Raw genomic sequence first — 13079 nt, forward strand, 5'->3', positions numbered from 1 at the left:
TAGGAGCAGCGGCCCATGCATGGAATTTATTGTGTGCTACTGTTTATAAAATACTTGAATAGTCCTGCACATGCATAATATTTTCAACTTAGACAGGAGACCATACAGGGTGCACTTTCTGGCAAACAAAACAACAGATGGTTCCGCTGCCTGGAGCTCTGAGTTGTATTCCAGGGCATGAGAGGAAGCAGGCCAACAAAGTAAAGGGAAATACCAAACTACAGTGGCAATCAGCACAGGTCAATAACTGTGTAAAGTTAGCACATGGTTCCATTTAGCTTAACCAAGCAGTTCTGTAACTATCAAAAGTAAAATTTCAACATGCAGTCTTGACTTTTATGCTTCCACTAACATCTGAAGAGTTAAAGAGAACCATTGCTTCTAGGCTGTATTACTTAATCAAAAACATTTCCAGACATTTTAAATTTTCCTTTGCATTTAAACATAAAAATGATAGAAAGCCAGCAGCAAATCACCCTGGTGGTTTTTTAAGCAACTGGAATACTCACAATAAACTAAAATTTCTCATGACATCTAAGTAACCTATACATCATGTACCTGTACATCATAGGTCTATATATTAAATATTTGCAAAATGAAAACGTGCATACACAAAATACGTCAAGTTTTACAGACATGATTTGAATTAAAATTTACTTTGACAATGTACAAACTTCTTTTAAAGTACCTTAAATGAGTAATTCTGTAATTCTTCATAATTTGAAAATTTAGGCTTTTTTTTTCCCTTAAATCTCTGGGGTGTAAATCTCAAAAGATATGGGCAAAAAAGATTCTAAATTGGTTTTTGGATTTGTGTTCAAGTAAGAGTCTTCTTAGAAATAGTTTATGCATTCATAATTGAAAAATACCAAGACTATGTTACAGAATTAGCCACATTTAAGAACTATAGACCTGAGGTCAGCATTTTGTATAAACACCAACTGGGTTTCTCAGATTTTGCCTACAATTCAAAATACAGCTAGTAACCTCAGAAATATATTTTAAGACCATGCTAATTCATCCTTTTAAAGACATTTCATAGGGTAGGGGAAGAGTCCACGTTAACTCTAAAGATTGGATTTAAACTCATGGTTGAAAAAAAAACCCTAATTCTACTGAGAAAACAAAACAGGAATCTCATTTGTAAACGTAAATGTGTGAACCACAAGCATAAATGGAGGTGTAGATATCCTCCACTGGAAATTGCCCCAAGCCCCTTGCTCACTGCTCTCCACTGTGGCAGCGATTACCCAATCTTATTAGACAACACATGTCCCAGGGCCCTCAAGCCTCCATCCAGGAAGGGGGCAAGGGTCTCAAAAAGCACAATGGTTTCTTCAGAGAGATTGTGACATTTATCATCAGCTTGGCCGACCCCTCCAGTTCCTTGGGTGATCTGTCCATTTGGGGTCCAAGACCTGAGAGTCCCTGGGAAGCCGCTGGTCACTGGGCACTATGGTTGCCAGTCCCGTGGTTCTCAGTGGCATGTGCGGTGTTCAGGGAATTGAAACCATCTTGCTGTACAGCATCTTTCCGGGGTGGCATTCTCTCATTGATCCTATCCAAACCCTTTGCCTCTTCAAAACTGCAGATTCTATGTGGTGGAGAGAATCCTCGTATTGCTTAACAAAATGCAAATTTGATAAGTCAGTAATTGTAAAAACACTTCTGAGTTTTCAAAAACATAATGACTTTTAAGGAAAAAAAATACTGTAAATAGCAACACTTAAATTTACTTTATAATTGAATTCTATACCCATTTTAGTCTCCCCATTAAAATATGAAACACTTAAATCTAAATAAAAAGATGACAGCTTCACAGATAAAAAGTTAATATGATTTTGTTTGCTTTATTTAAAATAAAAACTAGAAGTGCCTTTTTTTAAATTTAAAAATAAAAATTAGAAGTGCCTTTCCCTGCCCACAAAAATCAACCTGTAGGCAATGGTCTCAGTATGTCTGCTTCTACTAAACCAGTTATCTATCTCCTCTTACCTCAAACCTAGATCACACGGTGACCATCACAAAGGTGAGGCAACAAAGAGGAGGACAAGTGAGGACACTAAATAAGGATAACTCCCAACACACGTGTATGTACAAGAAGTGAGTGTAAAACGGAGCAGGGTAGGAACTACCTTGGAGGAGTACCAGTATAAAATAAAAAAGTGGAAAATGTCCCCCAAGTTAGAATGTGTTTGGTTGATAAACAAAAAGTAAAATAGGAATAGTTTCATACATTAGAACATGTTTCTTTTCATTCTCTGGCCAATTACTATAAACTATGACAAAATAAATGGCAATCCTTCTTAAGGATTAAGGGTTCTTTTGTTTAACTTTTGTCTTGAGACACGGTCCCACTACATAGCTCAGGCTGGCCTTGGCCTCAAATTTAGGATCTTCCTGACTCAATGTCCCTACTGCTAGAATAGACATTCACCACCAAGCCCAGCTTACATCAATTCTCATGGATTTTTATTCATTTCATCTGGAAGGATACAGATACCATTAAGGAAATGCTCATTTAAAAAAGATATCCATACAGTTACTTAAAAAGTCTAGGTGCTTAATATATTTAATCTCTAACACTACTTATAAACATGAACCAAACAAATGGTTGTGGCCACTAAACAGAAGTGTGTAATACCAAACTAAGTCTTGATCCACATGAATATAATCTTATCTATAAAACTATAGCCCAAACTTCAGGAAACAAAAGTCATTATAGTAACAGTTCCTGAACTAGAATGGGCAAAAAAAAACCTCACAAGTATATTTAGTGGGGGTTTCACTTAGGGGAAAAAAAGAAACACAAAATATGGGCTAGAGCTCTACTTGCAGGGTTAGTCTAATAATGTCCATTAAAAAAAGCAACATAAATGCTATAATATACAACACACGCTAAAGAAATCAGCAACAATAAACTCTGGATTATACTAGAAAGAGAAAAGACACTATAGGTATCAGCTCTTGTGATTAAAAAAAAAGGAATGTGACTGTTAAACTTGATGAGTCAGCCAGTATGATTCATCTGCACAGGCTAGGCCTAGGACACACCCAAAGGACATTCTGTGATGCCCACCCACAGACCACAGATCTCTGCCCAGTGCAAGGACTCTGATCGTACCTTTTTCAGCCTCAATAGCCTCAACTGTGGCTGTACAGAAGTGAGCAGAGGCATGCAAAATGAATGAGAGAGATGAGAAGGGTCATATTGTACAGCAGAAAAGGCAATGATCACTTAATATATCACAGTACCCAAACTATATCATTATTTACAATTGAACACAAACTATACCCGTATTAGAGAGCTCCACCCAAACCCCCAATTCCTAGCACAGCACAGCTAACACACAGCACTACGACATCAGAGCACAGGACATATAAACCTATTGTAAAGACAGACACCTCAGCACCCATGCAAATGCACTCCAGTATTAATTGCTTATCCAGAATTCAGTATTTTTATGGCTAGAATTTTCGATTATGTTTGTTTTATCAGTGTATAATCATTACAGAAAAATTATGATAGCACTGTAGCAGAAAAGGAACAAGAGAATTTTTTCTTTCACTTCTAATATTAACAACATTCATCACCACTTGGTTCCCTAAGATACAAACTAGGAAGGGGTCAATAATGGTTTTCGGTCCCTTTAAATTTACAATGCAAAGTATTGCAGAAAATTTGGTACACCTGTGATAAAACTGATGGACCCTATATTTATTGAATTAATCTAAATGTAATTTTCAAGTTCTGTTCTTTAGGGGGACTCTAAAAGGAATCATTCTCTATGCTAGGAACTTCAGTTTTGTTTGTTTTGAAGGAGGCTGATCATCTTGCATTTGTTTCTAAAGAAGCTGAGAGACTATTAGTGTATACTACTATGCCCTAGCTCCTACTCTAAACTAAACACCTGTAACATTTTTTTTTTTTTTTTTTTTTTTTTTGGTTTTTCGAGACAGGGTTTCTCTGCAGCTTTAGAGCCTGTCCTGGAGCTAGCTCTTGTAGACCAGGCTGGTCTCGAACTCACAGAGATCCGCCTGCCTCTGCCTCCCAAGTGCTGGGATTAAAGGCGTGTGCCACCACCGCCCAGCCACCTATAACATTTTTAAAATTCTATTTACATTCAGTTTATCATGATAATTAGCTTGATTAGATGCAAGAAGCCTGCATTCTTAGGTGAAGAAAAAAGACTACTGGGCATCTTTCCAAATCTATACGCTAATCAGAAAGGAATGAAAGGAAATGTCTTCAGGCAACTAGTCCTAATTATTTCATAGTAAGGGTCATGTGAGAAAAAAAATTCTTGGTATAACTTGCACTGGACCATTTAAAGAACTGAATATTTAGTTGTACATTTTATAGTCAAAGATGCCTTTCTGGGCAATGCAGAGTTAGCAGTTCAGAACATTTGCTGTTTGTTTCCCAGCACCCACATGACACCTAACAATCCATCTGTAATGCCAGTCCCAGGGAACCTGATATCCTCTTCTGATCTCCAAGGACACCATAAATGCACACACACAGTTCACGTACATATATGCAGGCCATATGAATAATATAGTAAAATATTAATTCACAAAAATTTAAAGGTTACTTGTTTGCTTATTTTGGGGTTTAAACAAACAAGCAAACAAGAGTTCACACTAGAAAGTATAATCTAAAATTGCAAAAGAATAATAGTAACTGCCTGACAATGTTACCCTTCTGTACACAGAGTGTGTATGCTCAGAAAACTACAACAAGAATGCTCCAATTCATCTGCTTTGTTTCTTCTACAATAAAGGTAATTAAAATACTTGTTTCTGAAATGTCTTTTTTAAAAAATGTATGATTTAGAAATTATTTCATCCAAAACAGTTATGAATGGAATAGTCTTAAAAACTAAATTAGAAAACACTAGTGATCTTAATCAGAAAGTGAATTGGGAGTCCAAAAGAGGTAGGATGAATATTGAATAAAGATGTAATATTCCTTACTTGTTAAATCAAATTACTCAGACATACACATTATATGACCACTGTGCAATTCAACTTTGAGAAAAAAATCTAGCAATGTGTATCTGCAAAGAATTCTACAAGATTTTTCCAGAGAGAAAACTAGGACAAAAGATTCATCTTACTGGGCATAGTGGCCATACCTTTGATCCCACCACTTAGGCAGGTGGAGCTCTATGAGTTCCAGGCCAGCCAGGGTTACACAGTGAGACCTTGTCTCAAACAAACAAAGAAAAATAAACAAAACAAAATGAAAAAAGACCCGTATATATTTATCAGTTCTCGAACATTAATCATCAACCCCATTCATAATGTGAACACTTTATAATTTAAAGTTGAAAGAAGAAAAAAATGTCTATTGGAATATGGTTTAAGAGTTGTGATAGCAGAAGAGACTGATAAGAAACATTCTATAACTTGTGTATGATAAAGACTAAAATTGACTTCATTAAGAGGCTTAGCATCTACTCAATTATATCAAAAGTTTAAAATTCTACTCTAAGCTATGAAACTTGACAGTAAGTTATATACTCTGTCAAGTTTAAAGGCTTAGAACTGAAATATGGACACCTGAAGCTTAAATAGTAAACTAGAAAGAAACATGTTAACTATACAATTCAGCCTGAAAGCCATACTGTACTTCTCTTTTATTAATTTTCAATTACACAGGACACAGTGCTAATAAGTATCAGTACAGCACTGCCTTTAACTATTATGTTCTTCAATACAATAAAGAACAATCAACAGGAATTTGACATTATTAAAATAGAGATAGCTAAATATTTTCCCACATAGGTTGTGATATGCAAAGATTTATAGGACTAATTCCCAATCAAATTACCATAAAAAAATACAAAACTCCAAAATTGAAGTACAGTAGAGTTGTAGTTTTTAAAACAACAACCCCCTCCAACCCCCCCAAAAAAACAAAAACATAAATTAGCTTCAAAGATACTAAAAAGAAGCTGGGCATGGTGGTGCTTATGCTTTTGATTCCAGCACTCAGGAGGCAGGGCCTGGAGGATTTGTATCTCATGAAACAGAGGCTAGAGGACCTGTATGAGTACAAGGGAAGCCTGGTCTATATAGTGAACTCCAGGCCAGTCAAGGCTATACAGTGAAGACACTGTCTCAAAAAAATAAAACAAAAAAATTTAAAAGATATTGAAAAGGTAATTTCTATAGTCTGAAAATAAGTCTTGAAGGCTCAAAATTAAATTTATTTTCATATTATCTCTCAGTCATACATATACATTAGAGTCTATAGAGATTTAAAACAATGTTTTCAAGTAAAAAAAATCTCAAAGATGTAGTTTCTATATGAGCTGTTACTTCTTTTAAAACAAGTTTTCATATGCTAGGGAAATAACTTCAACCAAATGCTCAAACCATAACATCAGAACTGGGGAGCCATCCAGTTTCCCAAATTAGACACCTTAAGCTCAGCTCCTTCCAATAACTCACTCTATGCTAGGAACAGACAGTCCCTTCAGCAAAGCTGCTGTCTTTCAAACCTTCCCTGCAGCTGAGAGTTGTTTCCAAGTTGAAGGAATGAGCTTCATGCAAATTAAGAACAAACAGAAGCACTGAGCTGTCAACAAAGCATGTAATTAGCAGGTGCTAACTGAGAAATCTAAAGCATGGTTTGCCATGGATACAATGGAAAACTAACAAGTAGATTTATTTAAATATGCTATCTTTTAATTTTGTGTTTTTCTTTTTTAAACAACAGGCATATTTTTTCTTATTAGAATTATCCTTTATTAGTAACAATTTTGTAATGTCTATTGAATATCTAAGGTTTTATTAATGTTTAAATTAAATTTATGAAATTCTCTTTGGCATTTAAAATATTTGTAAAGGAAAAGTAGAGGAAAAATAAAGAAGATCAGAAACAGTTTGTTCAAATCCAAAATTAAGAAAAAAAAAAGAAATCTAGGGAAGGGAATATAACTTAGTGGTTCAGTAATGTTCAAGGTTCTAGACTATTTCAAAAACTGAAAAACAAAACATAAGTTTAATAGTAAAAGACTGGTTAATGGTAACAACGCATCGTAAAACCTTCAGAAGGAAAGGAGAATGTTTTGTGAACCATTTTTTTTGTGTGTGGCAGTTTTAAGTTGTTAGTTTTCAAAATCAGTACTTTTTAATGGAAACAACTTGACCAAAAATCTGTCACAGAATTTTGAGACCCATTAAAACAAGTTTAATGAGAAAAAAAACCAAAAAAACAAAAAACAAAAATCCTCATTCAGCATAAAAATCTGAAGCTATATGTGGTTTCTACTCAATCAGAAAGCCATTACTGTACTTAGTTGAACTTGCTTGCACCAGTGGTAATCAACAGACAATAGAAAAACATAAAATAGAACATATATAGGATAAAAATTATTTGTCTACCAAAAATTATTTTAATTAAAAAGGATTCTTTTTGAACTGAGTAAAATGACATTATAAGGGAATTTCTTTTTTTCACTTTAAAAAAATTCACTAAGTACACCCAAAAAAAGTATCATAAACAACAGATCTATCAATGCATGTTTGAATAGATTAATAAGCTTTGGAGGGATGTCAAAGTAGCTCTATGTATAGTTTTTTTCCACATTACAATTTTTGTATTCTATCCATAAGGGAAAGACTGTGCACTATTGTGTATGGGCTGCAATATTCACAGCACTTTATTCTATTTAATCTATAATGATGGGCTTTCAAAGTTTACCCAGGACTTACACAGATACTAAAACAATCAAGTTAGCTTTTTAAAAAACATAAAATATTCAACGAGCCAGATTACAGGAATGCTTTACGTATAATTTTTTTATTTTCATGCAAAATAAAGGCACACTTAATAACACCCTTTCAATTTTGACTTACAGGATTTAAATTCAACCCTTTATAACAATAGCTTAATATCTAATGTTACATTCATGTTCAGAATGCACCAAGTGCAGGAACAAATGCAGCAAACCTAAAATCAAGGTGCTACAAAGCTGCTTCTACATCAAAAGACAGACAAGCGTCTGATAGAGTAATTTAATTGAACATATATTTACAGACATACAGCTAACCTAAAGAAAGACAGACAGATTTAGGAAAGCAGCTCTATCTGCAGAGGAAGAAAACAGCATGTTACAGACAGTCAATTATACATAGAACATTTGACAAACACCACAGAAAACAAACTCTAATCATTTACCAGGGTACAAAACTTAGCATAAATCTTTTAGCAAGTGAAGTGCATAAAGAAAAATTTTGGGTCTAAGCAGAATTTTAACTCAAAAATCAAATACTTGAAAATGTAAGCATAATCTATTACAATTTATAAATTTTAAAAGTTAAAGTTGGAATTACATTTCCAATTTAGTAATATGTATATCCCTGATTCACATTCTTGACTGGGGCTTTTAAAAGAAAAAGGTGCATTAGACAAATGTATCAATAAATATTTCAGAATTATGACATGAGATGCTCCCATATCATTTTATGAAAAGTTGGGGAACTGACCATTATTTTCAATTGAAAGACAACCCGTTCTATCAATATTATGCCCTGACCAGGTACTAATCAGATACTGCCTATCATATAGCACCCTGCTTATGTCAGCTGCTGAGACAGGAACTAAAAAGCAGAAGGAGTTCCCTGCATGCATTATGTGTACTGTTAGCAATAGAGTGAGGTGTGCCCCAGTCCATCTGAGGCACAGCAAGTTGCATAACATCATTACCACTTTGCAAGGTCTGCCGTCCTCCAGCCAACACTCCGCTAGGCAACATCCCTGTGGGAGTCAGGCCCTTGAGTGTCAGCACGCTTTCACTCTCCTCCCTGCAGCAGAGAAATGTAACAAGTATACAAGAGTTAGTAGCACAGAGGCACAGTATTTGCCTAGCATGCACAGGGCACTGGGCTTGATTCTCTAAACTGCAAAAAGCAAAACCGAACAAAATAAAAATCTATCAATAAATGCTTACTTTAAAAGAAGGGCTAGGGCCCAGATACAGGCTATGTATATAATTCATGAAATTTATTGTTAACAATTTCCCCTCAATTGCAAGATACATGTTTTCTCATATTTTAAATGTTTCATTTAGGAGGGTAGACACATTACGATTGAAATACATATTGTTTTCCTGAAACCTCTTCCTGAATTTTGATCCCAGGAAGGCACGTTGTACTCTAGCAAAACAGATATCCTATATGGATGAGAAAATTCAAGAATCTTATCCTGATCTGATTTTCAAAGTGTGGATTTAGTGCTTTCATTCCAAGAGCAAGATCCAAAGGTCACAAACCCTAATTTCAGTGGCAGACTACATGCTTAGTATGATTTAGATCTTGTTTGTGATTCCAGCACGACAAAACAAAACAAGCAAGCTAACAAACCACTACCAGATTTAAAGGAACTTCTATTCCCCTCATCAGTATATAAATTTACAATTAATTTCAACAGAAAACCACATTGCTTCTAGGTATCAAATAGAACAATGATTATAAGATACAGTAAAATAATTTCTGCAAAACAATCAGGAAAATGTATCAGTACCTGAGAACAGAGAAGACTCTTGCCATTTTGCCAATTGCTCGGATTTTGTTTCTTATGATTTCTTTCCGGGCTGCAGCTGAACCTACTTTCAATGGAATAAATAGAAAAAAGGCTCAAGTTTAGGGCACTCAAGCATTACTAGCCTAATCCAGACTCGTCTAAACCAATACCAGGTCTCCTGCTACCAGCTCACATGGAAGACACTAGATGAAATCATGCCAGAAAGTTTCTGATTCCCTCAATGATTAGCTCAACACTAGTCAAATATTGGGGTCTGATAAGAACAATTCACAAACTTTAATTATCTCACAACACTGACTGGTCAGGAAAAGAGTAAAGGGGGTATGGGCTGGGGTAGGAAGACTTAAGCCCAACTTAAATTCCAAACCAGAGGAGAAAAAACTAGAACAATCCTATACTTTTCAGTTTTCATGGGAGCCTATGGCATGCACTAAGACAAATGGAAAACTTTTGTTTAACTACCACAAAAGCCTTTAACATGCAAACTAGAAATATCTCTTATTATAAAAGAATAAGCTTCGTGACCCTAAGTTAATCTATAATAATGTACAAAGGGAAATAATAACTACAATGGTGATCACAAAGTAGGGACTACAGCAGTATTTCACCAACAATGAATATCTCAACTTCATGGACTAGCTGGCCTCTATACTCATGCAAGTATACTTAAGCTTTTATAACCAGAGGCATTGAATGTGAAACAGATAGTAAGAAGAAACTCCCTCAAAAAGATGGCTAAACAATACACCAAAAGAACTGGCTCCATGGCTGGCCAGAGGCACTTCAAAGGTCACTCTTCCTTTCCTTGGTCTCCAGCAAGAACAATAATCTCAGTCCTGTTACCATATATATAGCAATCAGAGTCAATCTGGACCCATTTTTCCTTAAACCTGTGCTTCAACATGATGAAAACACGCAATGGAAGCACTGTTGAGGAGAAGGTCAAGGAAAGGCCTAAGAAGTTAGAGCAAAATGGACCTTAGGTATGCAGAGGTCTAAACAATCAGAAGTCTTGTAAGTGAGAGCATTTCATTTAAAATTCAAACAGACTACAAACACATATCATTAAAAACTAAGATCATAACTAGACTTAATTAAAAGGAAAAAAAGAAGTCCAATTCCAAGGATGAAAACAGCATATATTTAGAGAGCAGGACTCCAATGACCTTATTTGTTATTCTCTAAAAGGTAATACTGAAACACTGGGAGCACTAAAGCGCCAAAAAAACTATGTGGTCATTACAACATCAAAGAGGTGCTCTTCAGATTAAAAAAAAAAAAACAAAAGAAAAGAAAAGAAAGGTTAAGTATCAAAGAATATTAGAATCTGAAGATACACTGGAGATATTTCCTTATTTTATGGACTAAAGACCCCGAGGAGATCATTAAACAACTTTTCCAAGGATACAAAGTCTGATTTTCTTCTAATAAATTAATATAGATATTTCATTTTTCAATTGGCAGAAATTTTTAAATATTTTGATTTGTATAAGGAGAAACAGGTTGAAAAGGATGGCTATAACAACATACTTTTGTATTTTTTTGAACATTTGTATTTTCAGCCTTAATTTATATATTTGTAAAACCAAATGATAAGAAAACTATACTGAATTCAAATAAAAAATTTTAAGAAACATAAACACACTGTACAAATCAGGATTTAAAATCAGTCTACAAACACATCATGCATCATATTAAAGCAAATGTCCACTTTAAAGGTACTTTGGGGAATAAGACAGACAATCAAACACCCCTAATCATGCAGGAAAAAGTACAAAACATCACAAGTAAGCAAAAGAATGAAATTTTAAAACAAGAGGAATGAAAAGAGGGAAAACTATTTCCATGCACAGAAAGACAGATGTCTTGGAATATGACTTCTAAAATATCAAACACTAACTCATGTTAAGAGTCAGGCTAAATTTGCAAAAGGCCCCAAAAGACTCTCAAAACATTACTCAACAGATATGCCAACTTACATGGACATGAGGTAACTTATGAAGTCATATTTCAAAACAATGTTACTCTGTCTGGTCTGTACCTTTTTTATTGCCATATATGAGCCGTTCTTCAGATGGAGAGTCCAGAAAAAAGGAAGTGAATGATGGAGAAAAGGTGGTTGAGACAAATAAAAAGATAGAGATTTAACTTGGCAGTGATATTGAAGGATGAATGTATAAAGAAAGGGAGAAAAAATGAAGGCCCTTCTATTTGAAAAATGTAGTACTGTAGAATTTGGTAAATAAAAGACAGATGCTACAAGGTAGAGCTCTAAAGCAAAGATTTCTTGAAAGATATGTGTTCAGAAAGAAATATGAATAGAATGATTATAATTTTTGATGAAAGTAGACATAATTAGGGACAGAAAAAAATCACGTGAAAACACATAAGACCAATAAAAGACTGTGCTAACAATCACATTCATAGTAATAACCCTAATTAAATATGCCGCCCATGAAAGTGTGTTAAGTGAAAAGCAATGACACAAATAAGATGCGAACTAATGTGATTCTTCAAGGACACCAGCATATGCAAAGTCTGTAGCAAGTACAGAAAATATGAGTAACTTTCCTCAGTAGAAAGGCTCACACACTCACAAGAAAGAAAAAGCTGAACCTCCCATACTCCATAACAAGATGACATGATTTCTTGAATCTGAATTGTAGAATGTTTGCATACATTCAAAATTAACTATTTTCTGTTTGTTCCCAATCCAATCTGGGGACAGGGGGACACCTTTTGTAAAAATAGCAACAGATTGCTTCAAAACAAGTAAACAGCTTTAAAAGTAGACAGTGGAGGTGGTTTAACTTGAGTTTTCCAGATCCTACATTCTAATGCTAAGATACATGATTGCATTATAGGAGCCACAGAGTTTTATTTAGTGGCATTGTTAATACATAGATTATGCATTTCTTTAACCAAACTGAAGACAAAAGATAAATATCTAGAAATGTATGCATTCTAAATATCATAGAAATTAGTGCTCAAAAATTCTTTCATGATTAATACCTCTAAAAAGGATGCTACACATTTTTATATGCAATGCTTATGCAAATTTATATTGGAAAAAAAACTACTCATACAAACACAAAGCAAACAATACAGAATACCAAAGAGCCATCAATAAAAGCCTTCATTTCAACAAATCTCAGAAGCAAATATCTAAAAACTATTCTTTCTTTCTTGCTTCTGGAAAAATGTCTAATCCTACTTTCTCCTTTTCTCTAAAGAAAAACTAAACCCTAATTCAACCTCCATCCCAAACCACATTTTATCAAGTTTTCTTTCTAAAGTCAGATTTCTTCCCAGATCCGTAGAATGGCTTCCCTGAGGGGCAGGAAAAGAGAATGAGAAGAGATAAGTCAAGCCATTATGATGAAAGGAAAGGAGAAAGGCTAGGCGTGGTGGTCTTTAATTCTGCACTCAGGAGGCAGAGGCAGGTGGATCTCTGTAAATTCAAGGTCAGCCCGGTCTACAGCGCAGGTTCCAGGACAGTCAGGGTGGTTACACAGAAAAACCC

General features: G+C 34.8%; 1 protein-coding gene across 5 annotated transcripts in view; it reads right to left on the reverse strand.

Annotated features, from left to right (window-relative positions):
- Positions 1-13079, reverse strand: part of Ppp3cb (protein phosphatase 3 catalytic subunit beta) — a 45819-nt gene continuing 32740 nt past the window's right edge. The window contains exons 11-14 of one of the 5 annotated variants that reach the window (XM_038310005.2): positions 9536-9617; positions 8720-8817; positions 3125-3154; positions 1-1622 (exon numbers count right to left, since the gene is read on the reverse strand). In XM_038310005.2, the coding sequence (XP_038165933.1) occupies positions 1444-1622; positions 3125-3154; positions 8720-8817; positions 9536-9617 (389 nt within the window). In that variant the 3' untranslated portion in view covers positions 1-1443. Of the gene's footprint in view, positions 1623-3124; positions 3155-7797; positions 8818-9535; positions 9621-13079 lie in introns of those variants that run through there. The other 4 variants (XM_038310004.2, XM_038310007.2, XM_038310006.2 and 1 more) reach the window with 4 other exon arrangements.

This window comes from Arvicola amphibius, chromosome 13 (assembly GCF_903992535.2).
Source record: "Arvicola amphibius chromosome 13, mArvAmp1.2, whole genome shotgun sequence".
Taxonomy (NCBI): domain Eukaryota; kingdom Metazoa; phylum Chordata; class Mammalia; order Rodentia; family Cricetidae; genus Arvicola; species Arvicola amphibius.